The following is a 21358-nucleotide window of genomic DNA, read 5'->3' as shown; positions in this document are numbered from 1 at the left end:
CAGGTAATCCTCGTGTGAGGCACGGGACGTAAGGAACCTCGTAGACTTTTTTAGAGATTAGATTAGACCTTTTAGACTCTTGTCTATGGGACGAGACGGGGCTAGTAGAGCCACGGGATTGGGCTGGTAAACCTCGTAATTTGTTTACGGGACGGTAAGCCTCGTGAAGACACTTCAAGGGGGAGAACTGTCACGAGAAGAGCGCGCTTTTAATCTTTGATTCCTTCGTGCAGCCATGGGGGGTAGTTGTGGTAGTAAAGAGGTACTCAGACCCGATTCTGAAGACACTCCACGGGATTGGATGAATCGATGTGATTTGGGATTCTATACTGCTCCTTGGCTGGACCTTTTAGCCGATTGGTCCACGAAACAATTTCAGTCTCGGTTAATTTATCCTCGTGCAGGGACTTTTAGACCAGAGTATCTCGTTTCGGCACACAAACAGATATATAAAGGATTTGGCAACCCAGAATGGGATTATGATTACATGACCAAGGGTTATTTAGAGTGGATTAGAATGAAGCCAATTTGGGATCATTTTCATAAAATTAAAGAGACGAAAGAACAAAAGAATTCAATACCACATCCCAAGCGCAATGCAGAGGTGAAACCTGCTTTATTTCGATCCCTAGCCTCTGCTCCTCCGCTGACCGAGGAAGCAAGAAACATTCCTGTAGATACACCGGCGAACGCTTCATGTCCCGCTGATAACGTTCCTAGCGCATCTCATAACACAGGCGCTAGAAGAAAAACTGTAATGAGCAGAAGAAACGAGACGAACGGTTATCTCGACATTTCTGAATAATTGTCGTCCTGATGTACAGAAGGTGTTGAAACATCATTTGAGTGACCGGAGTAATATGATAGTGAGAGCTCTAGGAGAGAAGATTAGAATTTTGGAGGGAGATGATCTTTTGGATACTAAGCAGGTGGCCTGTCTTTCCGTTGCTAGTGGTTACTCACAACAGAATTGGGGTGATCCACAAGGCAGGGCAGGGAATAAGGGATTCCCTGGTGATAGATTGTGCTACTATTGTGGTAAAGAAGGGCATTGGAAGCGCGAGTGTAGAAAGAAACGGATAGATGAGGATAGGGCACGGCAAAGAGCTGCTTCTGCTTCTTCTTCTAATCTTCAGCGTGGTGTGTCTCTTCCCTCTCCTCCCCCTCCTCCTCTTGCTTTGCCTACGGCAAGCGTAGGCCCATATCGAGCATAGAGCTGCCTACAGAGCTGTGACCCCATGATGTTACATTGTTCTTTCGACTCTTATCTAGCTAGTGATTTGCCTGTTGTAGAATTGGTTGTGGATGGAAAGGTGCTCCCTTTCTTAATTGACACTGGTGCTACAATGTCCTCAGTGGGAAAGTCATACGAGGGTCCGATGTCTAACAAAACCGTTCGCTCTGTGGGAATTGATGGGGTCCCTTTTTCTTCCCCTTGTACTCCTCCATTACTGGTAACCTGTCCCGCTGACCCAGCACTTCATAAACATCACTCTTTTGTGTTGATGTCACAGTGTCCTTTTAACTTAATGGGACGGGATCTAATGAGTCTGCTACATTTATCCATTTCGTTTCAGGGATCCAAGATGACTATTTGCACTCCTGACTCGCTGCCTCCTGCTTTATCTTATCTTTCTTCACATGTGACTGTACCAAATATCTCTGCTGTTTGCATGACTTCTGTAAACCCTGTTATTCCCTCTGCTGACCCTTCTACGGTTCTGGCTGAAATTCCCTCCTCTCTTTGGGCTGAACAGAAGGATGAGGTAGGCCTAGTTCGTTGTGTTCCTTATGAAGCTAAGCTGAAACATCTGCTCCCTGTTTATGTTAACCAGTATCCTCTCTCTGAGGATAAAGTCAAAGGGATTGATGTCATCTTACAGTCTCTTCTTGAACAAGGCGTGGTGAGAGAGTGTACCAGCCCGTACAATACACCTGTCAACCCCGTGCCCAAGCCGGACGGTACCTGGCGTTTTACGCAGGACTTGCGTAAGATTAATGAACTGATTGTACCTGTGGCACCCATTGTACCTGACGTTTCCTCTGTAATATCACAAGTTCCTGCTGATCATTGCTGTTTCTCCGTCATTGATCTCTGCTCTGCTTTTTTCAGCGTTCCGGTTGGAGAAAACACACAGCCTTTGTTTGCGTTCACGCACAGACGGAAGCAGTATACTTGGACATGCCTACCACAAGGTTTTATTGATTCTCCAGCTGTGTTTTCAGCTGTAATTCGTAACGCACTTTGTGACCTCTCCCTCCCCCAGGGCTCTGTGATCCTGACCTACGCCGATGATCTTCTGATATCCGCTGAGTCCCCAGAAATCTGCCAAGCCGCATCATTGCGCCTGCTCCAACATCTGGCGAAAAAGGGTTTCAAGGTTTCCAGAACCAAGCTCCAGTTCTGCAAGGACACTGTTAAGTATCTGGGCTTTGAACTTTCACAAGGTTGTCGTAAGCTGTCAGCTGATCGGGTGCAGGCGATTCTAGACACGAAACGCCCTGCCACTAAGCATGCCCTCATGTCTTTTCTGGGTCTTATCAATTACTGCAGACAATGGATCCCTGACTGCTCCTCATATGACAAGATTCTCCGTGCTGCAATCTCTCCTCAAGACCCACACCGACATCCTTTGACCTGGACTGACACTATGATTAACGCTTATCACTCCCTCAAAAGCGCTCTCTGCTCCGCCCCAGCTCTGGGTTTACCTGACTACTCCAAGCCCTTCCATCTCTACGCCTGTGAACAACAAGGTACGGCGTCTGGTGTTTTGGCTCAGGAGCATGGAGGGGGGATTCGTCCGTGTGCATTCTTATCTAAAACATTAGACACTGTTGCTCAAGGCTTGCCTGCATGTCTAAGGGCTGTCGCCGCCTGTGCTATGATGGTTTCAGATGCAGAGAAATTGGTTTTGTCTCACCCACTGATCTTGCACTCGTCACATCAAGTTAAACAGGTATTGCAAAATTTACAGACTCAACATATGACTGCGCAGCGACACTCCGGATATGAAACCATTCTCTTTTCTACTGATAATCTCGAAATTCGAGCCGCATCCTCCAATACTGTAGGTCACGCTCTCGCACGCCTTCTTAACTCTCAGGACGACACCTTAGAGGACACTGATCATGATTGTCTATCTGAAATCTTGCATACTACCAGTATCAGGCCTGATCTTTCCTCCAGCCCTCTGGAGACGGGGGAAGTAATCTTTGTTGATGGCTCTTGTTCTAAACCTTCAGATAATGTTTTCCTCTGTGGCTATTCTGTGTGTTCCCTGCCTGACATTGTACATGAGGCCTATGCTCTCCCGTTCTCTTCCGCTCAGGCAGCCGAATTGTATGCACTAATGCGTGCCTGTATTTTGTTTCAGGGCAAGGACGTCACAATCTACACAGACTCTCGTTATGCCTTTGGGGTGGCTCATGATTTTGGGAAGATTTGGCAGTCACGGGGCTTCCACGCCGCAGATGGGAAGCCCATTTCACACTCAACTCTAGTACAAAACCTTATTGATTCTTGTCATCTCCCTAGGTCACTCACTATAGTCAAGACTAAAGCGCATGCCTCGGGAAACACCCCTGAACGCATGGGTAACTCTCTTGCTGATCGTATGGCAAAATTTGCTGATGCTTCTGGTGTCATGTCTCCTGGTATAGACTCTTCATCATGTAATACATCTTGTCTTGCTAGTAGTCTGATCCCAGATTTAGACCTTATCTCTTTACAGGCTTCAGCTTCTCCAAATGATTCTGCCTTTTGGCAGCTACAAGATGCTTATGTCGCCTCTGATGGCCTATGGTACAGCCAAGATGGCCGCCTTTGTCTTCCATCACATTGCCTTCCCTTCCTTGTGCGTGAATTTCATGGCGTAACACACCGTGCATGAAGGGGGGTAAAGGGGGACATGAACAAACTTTTCTGTAGAGCTAATCTAAACAGTTTGGTGGAGTCAATTCTCGAGAGATGCCTCATCTGCGCACAGAACAATCACTCCAAAGCAGTCGCGAAACACGAGTGTTTACCCATACCGACATCTCCATTCTTAGAATGGCAAATCGACTTCACACACATGCCTCCCTGTGGGCCGTTTAAATATCTCCTGGTGATTGTGGACAAATTTTCTAAATGGGTAGAAGCCTTTCCGTGTTCTAGAGAGAATGCAAAGGTAGTGACTCGTACGCTGGCAAAAGAAATAATACCTCGTTATGGGGTTCCAGATGCCATAGACTCAGACAAAGGTACCCCTTTCGCCTCAAAGGTCACACAAGATCTGTGTAAGTATCTTTCACTGACCTGGCGCTTTCACATTCCATACCATCCTCAATCTTCTGGTATCGTAGAGCGTACTAATCGAACATTGAAAGACAAACTAACTAAGGCTATGCAGACCACAGGTTCCAGAAATTGGGTAGACCTATTGCCAGCCACACTGGCTGAAATTCGCATGACATCGAAGCCTAGTCTCGGTGGCTATTCCCCCTACGAGATCATTTTTGGGCGACCGTTCCCTGTCCCCTGGAGAAAAGGGACTCCGGCTCTGGGTACCTCTGATTTGAAGACACATATGGATGAGTATTCTGCAGCCCTTATCGATAAATTGCATGAAATTTGTACTAAGGTCAATAGTACAATATCACTTCCACCATCGGCAAACACACACCCCTTCCAAGTGGGAGACAAGGTGCTGGTGCAATTTTTTAAACAATTTGGACAATTGGGAAAACCTCGATATAGTGAGCCTGCAGAAATAGTCGCCATTACTCATACTGCTGTCTTAACTGACCTTTGTCCACAGTGGATTCATGCCACCCGACTGAAGAAGGCTCCATAACAAAGTTGTGTTACAATAATCAGTTGCTATTAATGCTTTTTGTGTCCCCATCCAGTCTCTCTCTCTCTCTCTCTCTTTTTCTCTCTTCCTCTCTTTGTGTTCTATATAGATTTGACCTGACTGACTGACTGAGTTGTGCCGCCCGGCTGACTGAGAATCCGTTACTGCCTGTGAGACGTTGTGAACAAAAGGGAGAAGAGATCTTGCGCCCAGTCTGGAATCTGAACCGTTTGGAACCGTGGAACCGAACCACCTCACTACAATCCATGATGGTCCACATCGCGGGTCTCATGACATCACTGCTCGGGGCAGGGCTACCCACCCGAGCCTTCAGGATCACTTCCTTGCTCGGGGCAGGGTTACTCGTGGCTGCTTCGTCTTTGCTCGGGGCAGGGTTACCCGCCCGAGCCTTCGTGGTTGCTTCATCTCTGCTCGGGGCAGGGCTACCCACCCGAGCCTTTGTGACTATTCTCCTATTGCTCGGAGCAGGGTTACCCGCTGGAGCTGGACCTCGAGACAACATCTTCTGGCAATTTGCTAACTGGACTGCACGGGCTCACACAAATGAAAGTTGTTATGTATGTCATTTGATGCCATCCTCCACTATTATTACACGCCCACCTTTGCCGTTATGCTCTGAAGCTTTATATTATGCTTGGGGGCCAAAAGGCCAACCTTCTAAATTTTGGGGCCCTTTCTGTAATTACTCTCCTCACCCTTCTGTGGTAGCAAAGTTAAACCAGACTTCTTCAGTACATGGCACAAATACCCCCGATATTATATTACAAGATTCTATTCTCACTACTCTAAAAGTAGATATGCCTTCTAATTTCACTTTCCCTCATTGTTTCAGAAGGAATTACTCTCAAAAAAGTAACATTTATTTAGGACACATTCCTAAGTCTCAATGTAAGCAGATATATGATCAGAACTCCGTCACCTCTCCATGTCCTCACTGGATCCCGAATTCATGTCGATGTAACCCTCCGCTAACTGATTGTACACTCAACAGTATCGGATATATCAAAAATACATGTAGGGCTCATCCTAATTGCGTTCCACCACACCCTAATAATTATCCTGGTGTTAAATTGGCATTAAACTGGTACTGGTACTGCGGTAATAGTAATCTCCTTGTTTCGTTTCCCACCAACTGGTCAGGCATTTGCGCTCCCATACAACTCAAAAACGCTATCACTGCTATCCATCCTTTCTCTGCTCATCGCCCAAAACGAGATACCATCCATAATTTTCCACCCCTGGAACATCATCTTACTACTAGGTGGCACAGGTTTTGGACATCAATGTTTCCTCATTTTGGTGTAGCTGATCTATGGAAGAATGTAGAATTAACACATTATCGCTTGGCCAGCTTTGTTAATGAAACCATTAAAGCTGTCGATGGTATTAGAACAGAATTAACCTCCCTGCGTCTAATGACTACTCAAAATCGTATGGCCCTTGATATTTTGTTAGCAGAAAAGGGGGGTGTTTGTGCTATGATCGGAGACAGCTGTTGCACTTTTATTCCTACTCATGATAACCCGGATGGTGAAATAGGTGCAGCCGTACATCAAATGAGACAGATTGCTCAACAACTAGAACATGATGAACATGGGGATATGGCAGGGTGGGTGTGGTTTTCTGGACTGTTTGGTAATTGGACTAATTGGTCTGCTATTTTTTCTATGTGCATCCCTGTAGTGGTGATTGTTCTTTTGTTTATTTTCCTGGGACCTTGCATTTTGAGATGCTTGATGGACAGAATGCATAAGATGATTTATAGTCTTACCCGCAAACCTCTGCATAGAGAGAATAATGTATATTATCGTCCTGCTAGGGTGTAACACTAATCTTAATCATAATCTTACTTACTTACATGTTTACTTAAAATCTAAAGTTGATACTGTGATTAGTATTAAAGGGGGGGATTGTTGGGTCAAAATTTATTATATGTAGATTATGATCAGAATATGAATCAGAATCAGTAGGTTAAATCAGGATATATGTAGGTATATGTAAGTTTAGTGAAATAGTGATTCTTAGCTTATTCTGTGTTAAAATTTAGTTTGAAATGACCTTAGGTCCGGCTGGACATTGTTTGGGAACATTTTGTTTATGAATGTGTATTTTGAACAGAGAAGTGTCTGAAGGTCTGTTTTAGTGTCAGATCGACTCATACCACACTCAGAAATAGTAGAATTAAAGTTCATGATTATGCTTATTCATTCAGTTGAATCTTAGGTCATGGCTTCATAAAGGCTATGAAATATACTGAAATATATTGAAATATACTATGGTAATGATTAATGTTAGTTTTATAGATCCCGTAAATGCATTCCGTGATTAATGTTAGTTTCATAGTTCTAGATTAGTTTCATAATTATAATTAAGATCTTATGATTCTAAGGATTTTTAGTTTAAGAGCATTAACCTAATTTAGTTATAAGTTTAATCCTGTTAGTGGTTTAATTGTTCTCTCTCTTTCGGACATATTCTCATTGTTCTTAAGTTCTTAAGTTGTTCTTAATGTCTTTATGTTTATTCTCTTATAACGTTCCTTATTTTAGCATTATTAAGAGCATACTGTTATTTGTTATTTTACTTATGTTGATGGAATCAAGATAATCAAGATGTAATTTACTGACTGACCACACATTCATGTATTAAGAATTATTCATGTTAATTATTAAGAATTATTCAGATGATCCTTTCTGTGCAAACTTTGTGTGCCTTTGACCTTCTACAGTATCTATGTTTAACATTCCACACTATTCCAAGAATCAGACATAATATTAATTATAAGCCAAAACGCTGATATCTATCTGTACCTTACTGTCAGCAAAAATATGTTATTATATTATGATTGATTCAAGATCATTACACACTTCTACATAGACACACACCCATTACACACACACACACACACGCACGAAGACAAAACATAAACACAGCAACACTATAAGACATTCCCACAAATGTTTTCATTCTGACGAAGCGAGCGAATAAACTGGCATGTGAACAACCCACACGTGTTCTCCTGTCCGTTTCTGAGCGACTCGTCCACTTCGGGCCCGAAGGGAAGGCATTCACGAAGGAATCCAAGGGTCTCTTTCTGGGTGAACCCAACACTCTGCGTCCTTCCATTGAGAAGATTCAGAACCTTCACAGCCCGAAGCGTCCCTCGCATTGATGTCATGCGCAGGGGCGCAGATGTGTTTTTTGAACTGGGGGGGGGGACAAAAAACTGGGGGGACAAAGCTGCCAGCAAACCAACCCCAACCCCAATATGCCTGTCAAACTTGTTGTGGGTTACCATAGCAACCAAGCTCGAGCTCGCAACCTGTGCAGTCTGCGCAGCTCAACCAACCGAATATCAGTCTTTGTTTTATGTGAGTTGCTGCAACTATGTATACACTGCTGTGCACCTCAATAAACCGAATGGTAATTAGTCTTTTGATTTTTCCGTGAGGTTTGCCTTATGCAAAGAAAGACAGCATAGACGTTTTTTCCTCCCTATAAGTGGGGGGGACCGAACGAGGTGAATTTAAATCTGGGTGGGACGAGTCCCACCCTCTATCTGCGCCCGTGATTATGCGCCATGTTGTTGTAACTTTTTTTTGAGAGACCCGCCGCCTACTTCAGCGCAGAATAGTGACTTTTGTGGCTTGTTGATGACGTGTAAGTCGGATGAATGCGACCTGGCGGTTCAGACTGAAGTCGCATATGAAAAGAGCGGATAGGAATCGGAATTAGGACCACATATCCAAACGGCCTGGGTCGGATTTGAAAAAAAACGGATCTGTGTCATTCATATTGTCAATAAAAGATCGGATACAGGTCACATATGGGCGAAAAGATCGGATTTGAGTCACTTCAGCCTGCAGTGTGAACGTAGCCTTAATCTCATTGTTTTTGGTGTCATTACAACATTAACATTTACTTGTATTCATTTACCCCCCAGTAATAATTATGCCAAGCAAGCACAGACTTGTATTGAGTTTTGAGCCAATCACAACAGGGCAGCACTGTGGCCTGAGGTAAAACATGATAGTTTAAGTTTGTTTAAATTACAAAAAATGAGTACACCCAATGATTCTCATATACTCTTCATATACTCATACTGTTTAAGTAATGCAATAAAACTAATCTTTAAAAGTGGTATTTACTCAAACTGTTTGCATAGAATGAACTTTGGGGTTAACAGTGTAATAGTGTTGCAGTGTTCTAGCAAATTTGCAATTTAATATTTCAGATCTTGAGACATGAAAGTCTCATCTCATTATCTCTAGCTGCTTTATCCTGTTCTACAGGGTCGCAGGCAAGCTGGAGCCTATCCCAGCTGACTACGGGCGAAAGGCGGGGTACACCCTGGACAAGTCGCCAGGTCATCACAGGGCTGACACATAGACACAGAAAACCATTCACACTCACATTCACACCTACGGTCAATTTAGAGTCACCAGTTAACCTAACCTGCATGTCTTTGGACTGTGGGGAAACCGGAGCACCCGGAGGAAACCCACACGGACACGGGGAGAACATGCAAACTCCACACAGAAAGGCCCTCGCCGGCCACGGGGCTCGAACCCAGACCTTCTTGCTGTGAGGCGACAGCGCTAACCACTACACCACCGTGCTGCCAGACATGAAAGTGCTATTTTAAAAAATAAAAGGTCAGAAATGTTTTCTTTGTCGTCTATTTAGTTCATTTTATTTCCTCAATAATTTTCCTTGATTGAGAAATCGGTCTGGGCTCTTATGGGTTAATCAGTAGCCTGCATGCTAGTATATGTTCCATTTACAGTCAAACATTTTGAAGTACTCCAGGCTCAATTTTGATTAATCAAAAATCTGCGTAGTAGTACAGTCTGAAGATGCTCTTGCACATTCGGTGTCAATTGAACAAAAATTATGGGAGGATATAGGTTTAATAAGTTTTACAATTTTTGAAGTGAGTGATTGATTGATAAGTTTAGATGTGTTCAATATTTTCTTATCTTCAGACATAGTGTAGGAGATGTCTCTTTACCTGCTTGATAGTTTCGACTGAGACTCCAGTCTTCCTCAGAAGAGTCATTAGTCCTTAAATTAAATTCATTATAGACGTGAACTTGAAATCATTGTTTTATTTTATGGCCTTGGTGCACTGGCTTTTGGCCTTCGTGCCCTCAAAAAATTGACAGCACAAAAGGCCAAGTGGCCTTGCCCCTAAAATGATGAAATTCCAGGCCTGCTGACCATACAGTTTGCTGTTTTAAGTAAAAAACAAATCATGAACATTTAAGATCACATACCTGTGTATTCTAACATTAACTGACTAGTTCTTTGAAAACAAAATTACATAAATGACTTCTGAGTAAAGTCTAAATTATGATTACATTAACAAATAGCTCTGTTTAGACATCTCCCTGACGTTTTTTTTTTTAAATAACGGTGTTTGAATTCTGTCATTTGTACTTTTTTTTTTTTTGGGGGGGGGTTCCACGATGTGATCAATGTTTTTTTTTTTCATCTTAAGATGCTATTATTACACATAAGATGATTTATTACTGTATATGTACAATAAAGTACTGTAAAACATTAAGAACATACTGCATACAATGGAGAATGGTTTAGGGTGAAGTTAAAACCAAAAATATTGTGGTGATGGAATAGTGGGCTGTATGGGCATGTTTTTTTGTTTTTGTACAGTGGTGCTTGAAAGTTTGTGAACCCTTTAGAATTGTCTATATTTCTGCAAAAATATGACTTAAAACATCATCAGATTTTCACACAAGTCCTAAAAGTAGATAAAGAGAACCCAGTTAAAAAACGAGACAAAAATATTATACTTGGTCATTTATTTATTGAGGAAAATTATCCAATATTACATATCTGTGAGTGGCAAAAGTATGTGAACCTCTAGGATTAGCAGTTAATTTGAAGGTGAAATTAGAGTCAGGTGTTTTCAATCAATGGGATGACAATCAGGTGTGAGTGGGCACCCTGTTTTATTTAAAGAACAGGGATCTATCAAAGTCTGATCTTCACAACATGTTTGTGGAAGTGTATAATGGCACGAACAAAGGAGATTTCTGAGGACCTCAGAAAAAGCATTGTTGATGCTCATCAGGCTGGAAAAGGTCACAAAACCATCTCTAAAGAGTTTGGACTCCACCAATCCACAGTCAGAAAGATTGTGTACAAATGGAGGAAATTCAAGACCATTGTTCCCCTCCCCAGGAGTGGTCGACCAACAAAGATCACTCCAAGAGCAAGGCGTGTAATAGTCTGTGAGGTCAAAAAGGACCCCAGGGTAACTTCTAAGCGACTGAAGGCCTCTCTCACATTGGCTAATGTTAATGTTCATGAGTCCACCATCAGGAGAACACTGAACAACAATGATGTGCATAGCAGGGTTGCAAGGAGAAAGCCCCTGCTCTCCAAAAAGAACATTGCTGCTTGTCTGTAGTTTGCTAAAGATCACATGGACAAGCCAGAAGGCTATTGGAAAAATGTTTTTGGATGGATGAGACCAAAATAGAACTTTTTGGTATAAATGAGAAGCATTATGTTTGGAGAAAGGAAAACACTGCATGCCAGTATAAGAACCTCATCCCATCTGTGAAACATGGTAGTGGTAGTATCATGGTTTGGTCCTGTTTTGCTGCATCTGGGCCAGGACGGCTTGCCATCATTGATGGAACAATGAATTCTGAATTATACCAGTGAATTCTAAAGGAAAATGTCAGGACATCTGTCCATGAACTGAATCTCAAGAGAAGGTGGATCATGCAGCAAGACAACGACCCTAAGCACACAAGTCATTCTACCAAAGAATGATTAAAGAAGAATAAAGTTAATGTTTTGGAATGGCCAAGTCAAAGTCCTGACCTTAATCCAGTTGAAATGTTGTGGAAGGACCTGAAGCGAGCAGTTCATGTGAGGAAACTCACCAACATCCCAGAGTTGAAGCTGTTCTGTATGGAGGAATGGGCTAAAATTCCTCCAAGCCGGTGTGCAGGACTGATCAACAGTTACCGGAAACGTTTAGTTGCAGTTATTGCTGCGCAAGGGGGTCACACCAGATACTGAAAGCAAAGGTTCACATACTTTTGCCACTCACAGATATGCAATATTGGATCATTTCCCTCAATAAATAAATGACCAAGGATAATATTTTTGTCTCATTTGTTTAACTGGGTTCTCTTTATCTACTTTTAGGACTTGTGTGAAAATCCGATGATGTTTTAGGTCATATTTATGCAGAAATAAAGAAAATTCTAAAGGGTTCACAAACTTTCAAGCACCACTGTACATAATGATTTATGTCTCATTCTCATCTCATTATCTCTAGCTGCTTTATCCTGTCCTACAGGGTCGCAGGCAAGCTGGAGCCTATCCCAGCTGACTACGGGTGAAAGGTGGGGTACACCCTGGACAAGTCACCAGGTCATCACAGGGCTGACACAGAGACAAACAACCATTCACACTCACATTCACACCTACGGTCAATTTAGAGTCACCAGTTAACCTAACCTGCATGTCTTTAGACTGTGGGGGAAACCGGAGCACCCGGAGGAAACCCACGCAGACACGGAGAGAACATGCAAACTCTGCACAGAAAGGCCCTCGCCGGCCACGGGGCTCGAACCCGGACCTTCTTGCTGTGAGGCAACAGTGCTAACCACTACACCACCATGCCGCCCATCCCATTTTATACATGAAAAATAAATGGATCGATTGAAGGTACTGACAATTGTTGCCAAGTCGCCAAAAATCACTCTTCAGAGATTTAAAAAAAAAAAAAAAGGGTTACCTTTTGTTTTTCCTGGAGTAGGTTTTGCTGTACGAGGGGCATTACTCATCTCTTCCAAGTCTTTGGATATTGTGTAAGTGCCTGTAAAAAGAGCAAAAGTCAATTCCAGATTTTATATTGGTTTCATATTTTTCCATATTAAATGAGCAAATGAGTTTCAGTCATTTCAGTGCAATTAAAGCCCTATTCAGACTGGATTAGTTTTACATGAGGATTCAGGTCAGTTTTTTTTTTGAATGGGCTGTTTGTTACAGTGTCTGGAATATGCTGTTTCACCTAATATTAGAAAAAAGTTGGGATATTTTCTAGAATGCAATTTACAAAATCAGGAATTTGTACATTCCCTCAAGTCTTTAATTAACTGATAAGAAGTATAAACAAATGACTTAAGGTTTTGGCTGATCAACTTAGTTGTATTTTGTAACTATAAACAAATCTTGAATTTCTGATGCCTGAAACGCATTCAAAAAAGTTCAGACGGGGCAAAATAAGAGTGAAAAGTTTAAAGAATATTCAAGTTGCATCATTTTGAAACATTACTCAATAAGCAGGTGAACTGGAAACAGGTGAGGGCATCATGATTGGGTATAAAAGGAACATCAACCAAAGGCTGAGTCTTTGCAATCAAAGATTGTCCATGGCTCACCACTTTGTGTCAAACTTCATGAGAAAATTGTCAAGTCAGTTCAAAAGGAATACAATCTCAATACAAGATGGCAAAGAATTTAGGTCTTTCACCATCTTCTAAGTCTAGGCACCATCTTTTAAGTCTAGGCTGAAAACATATCTGTTTAGTCAAGCCTTTTGTTAATAGTGTTTATGAGGTAAAGGTGTAGATCTGGAGGGTCGTCAGACAGAGTGTTTTGGTAAACTGGGATGTACCGTATGGATGCTGTCAGTCCCCCACTCGCTTGCTCACTCGAGTTAGTTGACAGTGTAGTGGCTGCTGCTTTATGTCCCGGGGCTCCCTCATGCCTGTGTTACCTTCTGGCTCTCCCCTTTTAGTTATGCTGTCATAGTTAGTTGCCGGAGTCCCTGCTTGTACTCAGTGCAATATGTACGCTGTTCCTGCTTATTCAGGTGACATTGGGCATACCTAACAACCTGTGTCCCCCCCAAATCTGTCCCTCTGAGTTACATGTCGGTCCTGGGATCGAGATGCTGACCTCCTCTGCTCCTCGGACCTTCCTGATCCATCCTGGTGCCCTGTGTCTTGTTGGAGTCTCATCGCATCGCTCCTGTGGAGGACAGCCCCATGTGGACAGTTGAAAGTCACACTTGGAGGATGCTCTGGACACTTACAGTAATGCTTTTATGGCTGAGGACTACAGTTGACTTGCTAACTTTAGGACTGCAGTTGTCATGAACAGTTTTGCACTCAAGTTTCCATCAATGAACAGTTTATAACATCAACGAAACGGACTTCATGTTAAAACTGTTAATGTTATAGTCATGTTGTCTGTTATCACCCAAATGAGGATGGGTTCCCTTTTGAGTCTGGTTCCTCTCAAGGTTTCTTCCTCATGTCGTCTGAGGGAGTTTTTCCTTGCCACCGTCGCCACAGGCTTGCTCATTGGGGATAGATTAGGGATAAAATTAGCTCACGTTTTAAGTCGTTCAAATTCTGTAAAGCTGCTTTGTGACAATGTTTATTGTTAAAAGCGCTATACAAATAAACTTGACCTGATCTTCTACAGTATATAATATTGTGAAAAGATTCAGGGAATCCTAAGAAATCTCAGACCATACAGGACAAGGCCAGAAACCACTGCTGAATGTGTGATCATTGAGCCCTCAGATTGTGCTACATGAGAACCTATCATGCTACTGTGATAAATATATAGATTGGCTCTGGAGTATTTTGGAAATGCAACTTGAAACTGTATTATGCAAGGAGACAGCCATACATCAATTCTATGCAGAAATGCTGCAGAGTTCTCTTGGCCCGAGCTCATCTCAGATGGACTGAAAGACAGTGGAAACATGTGCTGTGGTCAGATCTGTCTACGTTTCAGCTTGTTTTCAGGAAAAATGGGCATTGAGTTGTCTGTGCAATAGACAAAAGACTAAATGAACCATCTAGACTGTTATCAGTGAAATGTCATGGTATGGGGGAGCATCAGTGCCCACGGCATGGCTGACTTCCATATGTATGAAGGTACCATTGATGTGGAGGTGTATATTGGGATTTTAGAGACACATATCCTGCCATCAAGGCAATATCTTTTCTAGAGATATCCATGGTTATTTCAGCAGGACAATGCGAGGCCTCATTCTGCACGGACCACAACAACGTGGCTTCGTAAACAGAGTGAGTGTGCTTGACTGGCCTGCTGCCAGTCCATATCTGTCTCCTACTGAGAAAGTATGGTGGATCATGAAGAGGAAAATCAAACAGCAGTGACCACGGACTGTTGAGCAACTGAAATCTTGTATCATACAAGAATGGGTAAAAATTCTACTTGCAAAACTGCAACAATTAGTATCCTCACTTCCCATATGATTAAAAATTGTACAATTAAAAGGAAAATGGTGCAACACAGTGGTAAACATGTCTCCTGTCCCAAATTTTTTGAGTGTGTTGCAGGCATCCGATTCTACATTTGTTTATATTTATAAAATGCATTTAAGTTGGTTGATGAAAACATTGAAATTCTGTTCTTCAGACTTCTCAGTTAAATAAAGGTTCAAGAGTATTAACAAACCACAGGTTCTTGTTTTTATAACATTTTAGAAATTTTTCCAGAAATAGGGTTTGAGAACGACCTGTAGAAATAACCCCAGATATATTCTCGTATATTCTGTGGGGAAAAGGCTTCTTGATGAAACTAAACCGAAACCAAGGACTGAATACCAAGTTTAAAAGCAGAACAATGAATTAAAGATGGAATTTATAAGAGCATGTTGAGGAAGTGATATTTCTGGGTGTTCCTATCACACATAGCTTATAAACATGTTAAGCTGTTAATATAATCTGTTAATGGCCAAACTCTATAACAAGTGGTTATAATAAAGGTTAAAAAAATTGCATTTGCTAGCACAAGCTCTTGAAAAAGTTCATGCTGGCTAAAACAGAAAGGTGTCAACATTAACTTTTTCAGCACATTGTGCTACAGTAGCTCTTCTGTGGGACTGGACCATATGGGTTAGCCTTCCCGGTTGTCCTTCCTTGGACCACTTTTGGTAGGTACTAACCACTGCATACCGGGAACACCCCACAAGATGTGCCATTTTGGAGATGCTCAGACCCAGTCATCTAGCCATCACAATTTGGCCCTTGTCAAAGTCTTGCAGATCCAAACACTTGCCCATTTTTCCTGCTTCCAACACATCAACTTCAAGAACTGACAGTTCTCTTACTGCCTAATAAATCCCACCCCTTGACAGGTGCCACTGTAATGAGATATTTGTTATTCCATGAAATTGAGTCATACATGAGCTGATAGCTATTAGCCATGTACAAGGAGATTGAGTGGAATAAGTGTTTTATTCTATCCACATTCTCTGGATTTGAGAAACAGAGCATTTTAATTTTTGGTAAATTCGAAAAACTTTATAGTAGATTCTAAAAAACTTTCAAGTAGAGTTTTTATTTTGTCCTTGGTTGGTTCAGTAACATGCTCCACCATTTTGTTTTTCTCTATTCACAGTTTATGAGCTGATATCCTAGTAGTAGAGTAGCCAATCAGAGCACATGATTGCTCATATCCAGTGAATGTGGATAGAATAATCAAATGTTATTCACTTCACCTGTCAGTGTGTTTCTAATGTTATGGGTGATCAATGTATAATATGTACATAATTATACATATAATTATGCTGTATACAATGAAGTAATCAATAAATGAGTGCTTCTCCAACACACTCCTTATTTTACAAACCTCCACACTCCACCTATTAATTTTCACATCAGGCACTGATAAACAGCACATGATTGTTTTGCTTATTTACATACAGACTATCATGCTGTTTAGGAAGTGCGTACAGGAATTGAAAATACTGAGCTATTTAAAGGCAGCTTAATGCACTAGTTGTTAGAGCTCTGCACACAACATACTTCTGGGAATACAAAGCTCAAGAGACACAAAACTGATACTTTCTAAAAGTACTCCAATGCAACCATTATTCTTTGCTGTATGCCTTGAGAGATTGAGTACACAACAGAATGCTTATACAGTTGTGGTCAGAAGTTTACATACAGTACACCTAATATTTGGGTAAAAATGTCTCTTCGCGGGGCGGCACAGTGTAGTGGTTAGCGCTATCGCCTCACAGCAAGAAGGTCCAGGTTCAAGCCCAGTGGCCGGCGAGGGCCTTTCTGTGCGGAGTTTGCATGTTCTCCTCGTGTCCGCGTGGGTTTCCTCCGGGTGCTCCGGTTTCCCCCACAGTCCAAAGACATGCAGGTTAGGTTAACTGGTGACTCTAAATTGACCGTAGGTGTGAGTGTGAATGGTTGTCTGTGTCTATGTGTCAGCCCTGTGATGACCTGGCGACTTGTCCAGGGTGTACCCTGCCTTTCGCCCGTAGTCAGCTGAGATAGGCTCCAGCTTGCCTGCGACCCTGTAGAACAGGATAAAGCGGCTAGAGATAATGAGATGAGCTGTCTCTTCGCAATATTCACCTTGCCCAAACATTTTTTGTTTACCAGGAACAAACTTCTAGCAGAATTCTGGTTGGATATTTCATGACTCTTCATGGTAGACTTGGTAGAGTTCAATTACATTTTTTTTTCTTGGTATAGACTCAACTTAAGCACTGTCCATATATTTTCAATAGGGTTGAAGTCAGGACTTGTTTTAAGCTTACTGTTAGCCTGCTTTATCCTCCACAACCAGCTCTTATGCGTGTTGGGTTCATTGTCCTGTTGTAACTCCCAAGTCGTGTTCAAGTTTCTGATGGTTTATGCTGAAGAATTCTGAGGTAGTCCTCCTTCTTCATTATTCCATCCACTTTGTGCAATGAACCAGTTCCACTGGCAGCAAAACAGCCCCAGAGCATGATGATCCTACCACCACTACCAGCTGGTACAGTGTCCCTCTGTACATGGTGGTTATTGTGGCCAAACAACTCAATCTTTGTCTTATCTGACCATACAGCTTTCCTCCAGAAGGCTTTTTCTTTGTCTGTGTGGTCAGCTTCAAACTTTAGTTAAGCTTGAAGGTGTCAGTTTTGGAGCAGGGGGTTATTTCTTGGATAGCAGCCTCTTAGTCCATGGTGATCTGAACTGTAGACAGTGATCCATCAGCTTCCAGTTCATGGCAGGGCTGTGCCATGATGGTTCCCAGGTTGTTCTTGACCATCCAAACCAGTTTCCTTCCAGATGAGGGTGACAGCTTGGGTTTTCTTGAAGCAAAGTGACTTGGCAAAGTGTCTGTACCTCACAATAACTTGCATACAATTGTTTGAACTGATCTTGGAATTTGCAGTTGTTTTAGAAATGGCTCCAAGAGACATTCCAGAGTTGTGTATATCTGCAATCCTCTTTCTCAGATCTGCACTGAGCTCCTTGGACTTTCCCATTTTACTGGGTGTTGGTCAAGCCAATGAGTGCTGTAAACAAACCCTTTTTATGAAGGCACAGAGAAGCTAACAGCTGTAGTCAATCATGATCACTAACAGGAAGTTAAGAGACCTCGGCCTTGGCAAGATAAGACACATTTTGGAAGTTTCAGCACCTCTGAATTAATAATCTAAGTGAGCAGATGTAAGTTTTTGACCCTGTATGTTTAATTTTGACCCTGTGTTGATTTCAGAAAACCCAAAGGAAATTAAAACTTGTGCACCAAATTCTAGTGTTTTTTTTTAAAGGTGTATGCTGTACAATCATTCTGCCACAGAAAAAGAACAGTTCAAAGAAATTACTGAAAGCCCAAATATTGACATGACATTCATATCCAAGATAACATTCATGTCACTGTATGTAAACTTCTGACCTCAACTGTAGAGTTCTTTTTTTTTTTTCAATGGTGAGCTGCTGAAGTTTAACGTCTTTTTGGAACAGTTCTTTCGTACAGAGTGACACATCATCCGTTTGCTGCCTCTACTTCCTGTTACATGTTAAAACCACATGTTTAAAAAAAGGAGCTTATTGACAGTCCACTGTAACACCTCAGCTGCGGTGAGAACACAGGCTTGTCCAGGTGACAAAGAGTTAACTTTGTTCCATCATGTATGAAATCATACTGCTTTGACAATATTTCACATATTAAAAAGTCTGCTTTGTCTAATAAGACCTTGATATTTTTTTTTCTGATTCTGCCCAATTAGATTTTTAAATATTTTTTTTAAATAAAATTTTTCCCACCACCCAGACATGTTAGGTGGAATGTGTGTATACTAGCCAATTTTTTCTCACCATCTTAGGCTGAAATGAAACATAACTACTCAGTAAAGCCATCAGATGGGTGATTCACACATTCAAGTTACTGGAAGTGGATGTAAACTTTCTCAGTATATGGTGGAAAAACCTGCTGTCGCAATGTGGGTTTGAGTTGCAACACCAAAGTCAGGTAAACTCTTTCCATTATCCATGTGTGATTCAATAGGAATCTTACAGATAGTGTGGGGCAGCAAATATGTGTTTATTTACTGACTGATAGAAATTGAATGAGTTAAATTGGTGTGATAAACATGCGTGTTTACGTGAACGTTTGTTAAAACCATACACCACATCACACTTCCTCCCCCACAATCCTTTGCCCCCCTCCTCCACACATGCTGTGTATGCACAAGCACACAGAAGCACAGAACCTCAAAATGACATGTGTACCAAGGTCTATGTTTGGCAAGTCTTTTATAGAGAGTGTAGTCAATCACCACGACATCTACTCAAGTTCTGAAGTACTCTACAGCAGTCCGAGTGTATTTAACAAAAGTTTAAAAATTTCTCAATTTGCCAACATCCAGTACAACTGGAAGATGCTTCTCATTTTACTTATACAGGGGACACACTTCGGCATAGCTGTTCTCCCAGGCCCCCGATACAAAATATAACAAGAAGACAGTCATCTATATCCCCTGCCCTATATACCAACTACAGTATATACCAAGTTTGAACATATTGTCACATTTTTCAAGTTCTGCTGCAGGAAACCAACCCTACCTCTTTACACTGACCTCAGAAGCCGATGGCAGAAACCCACCGGACCTTTGGTCCAGGTGAGCTAAAAATGAAAATTTCTCACATTTCTTAGTATGAAAAGGCACATATATATTACTTAATCAACACATATACCAACTTTCAAGACCATACCACTCATAGTTTTCAAGTTTTGCTCCAGAAACAAAACCTACCCCAAAGACCAACCTGAGAGACCAAGTCTGAAATTGGTTCCATGGAAAAATGAAAAATTAAAATTTCTCAAATTTCTTAGTATGAAAAGGCACATCTACATCACCTTGTTAACATGTACACCAAGTTTCAAATCCGTATCATGAATAGTTTTGGATATATGCTCCGGAAACGAACATTGCTCTTAGAAACTAAGTCAAAATCTATTTTTATGTAAAAATTTGAAAAATACTTTTTTTTTCCTTCAAAAATCTAAAATAGCAAAAGGCACCAGTTCACATGTTACCTGATATGTATACAAAGTTTCGTGAAGATCCATCCATCCATCCATCCATTATCTGTAGCCACTTATCCTGTCCTACAGGGTTGCAGGCAAGCTGGAGCCTATTCCAGCTGACTATGGGCGAGAGGCAGGGTACACCCTGGACAAGTCACCAGGTCATCGCAGGGCTGACACATAGACAACCATTCACACTCACACCTACGGTCAATTTAGAACCACCAATTAACCTAACCTACATGCCTTTGGACTGTGGGTGAAACTGGAACACCCGGAGGAAATCCACACGGACAGAACATGCAAACTCCACACAGAAAGGCCCTCGTCGGCCATGGGGCTCAAACCCAGGACCTTCTTGCCGTGAGGTGACAGTGCTAACCACTACACCACTGTGCCACCGTTTCATGAAGATATCATGCAGTATTTTTAAAGATACGGCCCAGAAACAAAAATATGACCGGATGGACAGGCAGACGGACGTAACCCGTTTTTATATCCCCCGCCAAATTTCGTTTAGGTGGGGGACAATACAAAATTGTAATGAATAGGATGATTACGATTATTTATAGTATGAGATACGATATCAAACAATTATAATATACAATAATGATGCCATTAAAATATATGCACTAGTAAGTATAACTATAGGTGACTTAAGATATATGTACTAGTAGGTATAAGGAAGTAATTAATTTTTAAATTAAAAAATTTACATCATTTCCTCCTACGTACACTCATTAACAGTGCCTTACTATTTTTTTTTAGCTATTCACTCAAATTTTAAAATTTGATTGACCTAATCAAGGCTTCATAATCTTGAGAATAAAATGTGTATGATTAGGTTTGCAAGAAAACTACATTTTCAAGTTGCTGTATATACAAGATGCCTGTCTTTCGCCCTCTCTGGTAGAAAATTGCTATTGCAGGTGACTTGTGGCACATGGGTTGGTTGTGCTGCATCCTTTTCCACCACATGAATTAATCTGAGTAGCAAATCAGTGCACAGTAAAGTCCTATTTAATGCTGTATCCCAAACCGCATAGTGCACATTAAGAAGTATGCCCAATCACTAATGACTCCACTGGTGTACTTCTCAAAAGACATGTTCTGAGAATAAAACCTTTATTCTGTAAATCTATGTGACTGTC

At 41.6% G+C, this 21358-nt stretch overlaps 1 protein-coding gene across 3 annotated transcripts in view; it reads right to left on the bottom strand.

Annotated features, from left to right (window-relative positions):
* The window catches only part of il23r (interleukin 23 receptor), a 66045-nt gene that overhangs the window by 17839 nt on the left and 26848 nt on the right, over window positions 1-21358 (bottom strand). For all 3 annotated transcript variants that reach the window (XM_060920018.1, XM_060920019.1, XM_060920020.1), the window contains one exon: window positions 12640-12720. In XM_060920018.1, coding sequence (XP_060776001.1) covers window positions 12640-12720 — 81 coding nt within the window. The remainder of the gene's footprint in view (window positions 1-12639; window positions 12721-21358) is intronic.

This window comes from Neoarius graeffei, chromosome 4, assembly GCF_027579695.1.
Source record: "Neoarius graeffei isolate fNeoGra1 chromosome 4, fNeoGra1.pri, whole genome shotgun sequence".
Classification (NCBI taxonomy): domain Eukaryota; kingdom Metazoa; phylum Chordata; class Actinopteri; order Siluriformes; family Ariidae; genus Neoarius; species Neoarius graeffei.
This window is presented reverse-complemented; position numbering and strand designations above follow the sequence as displayed.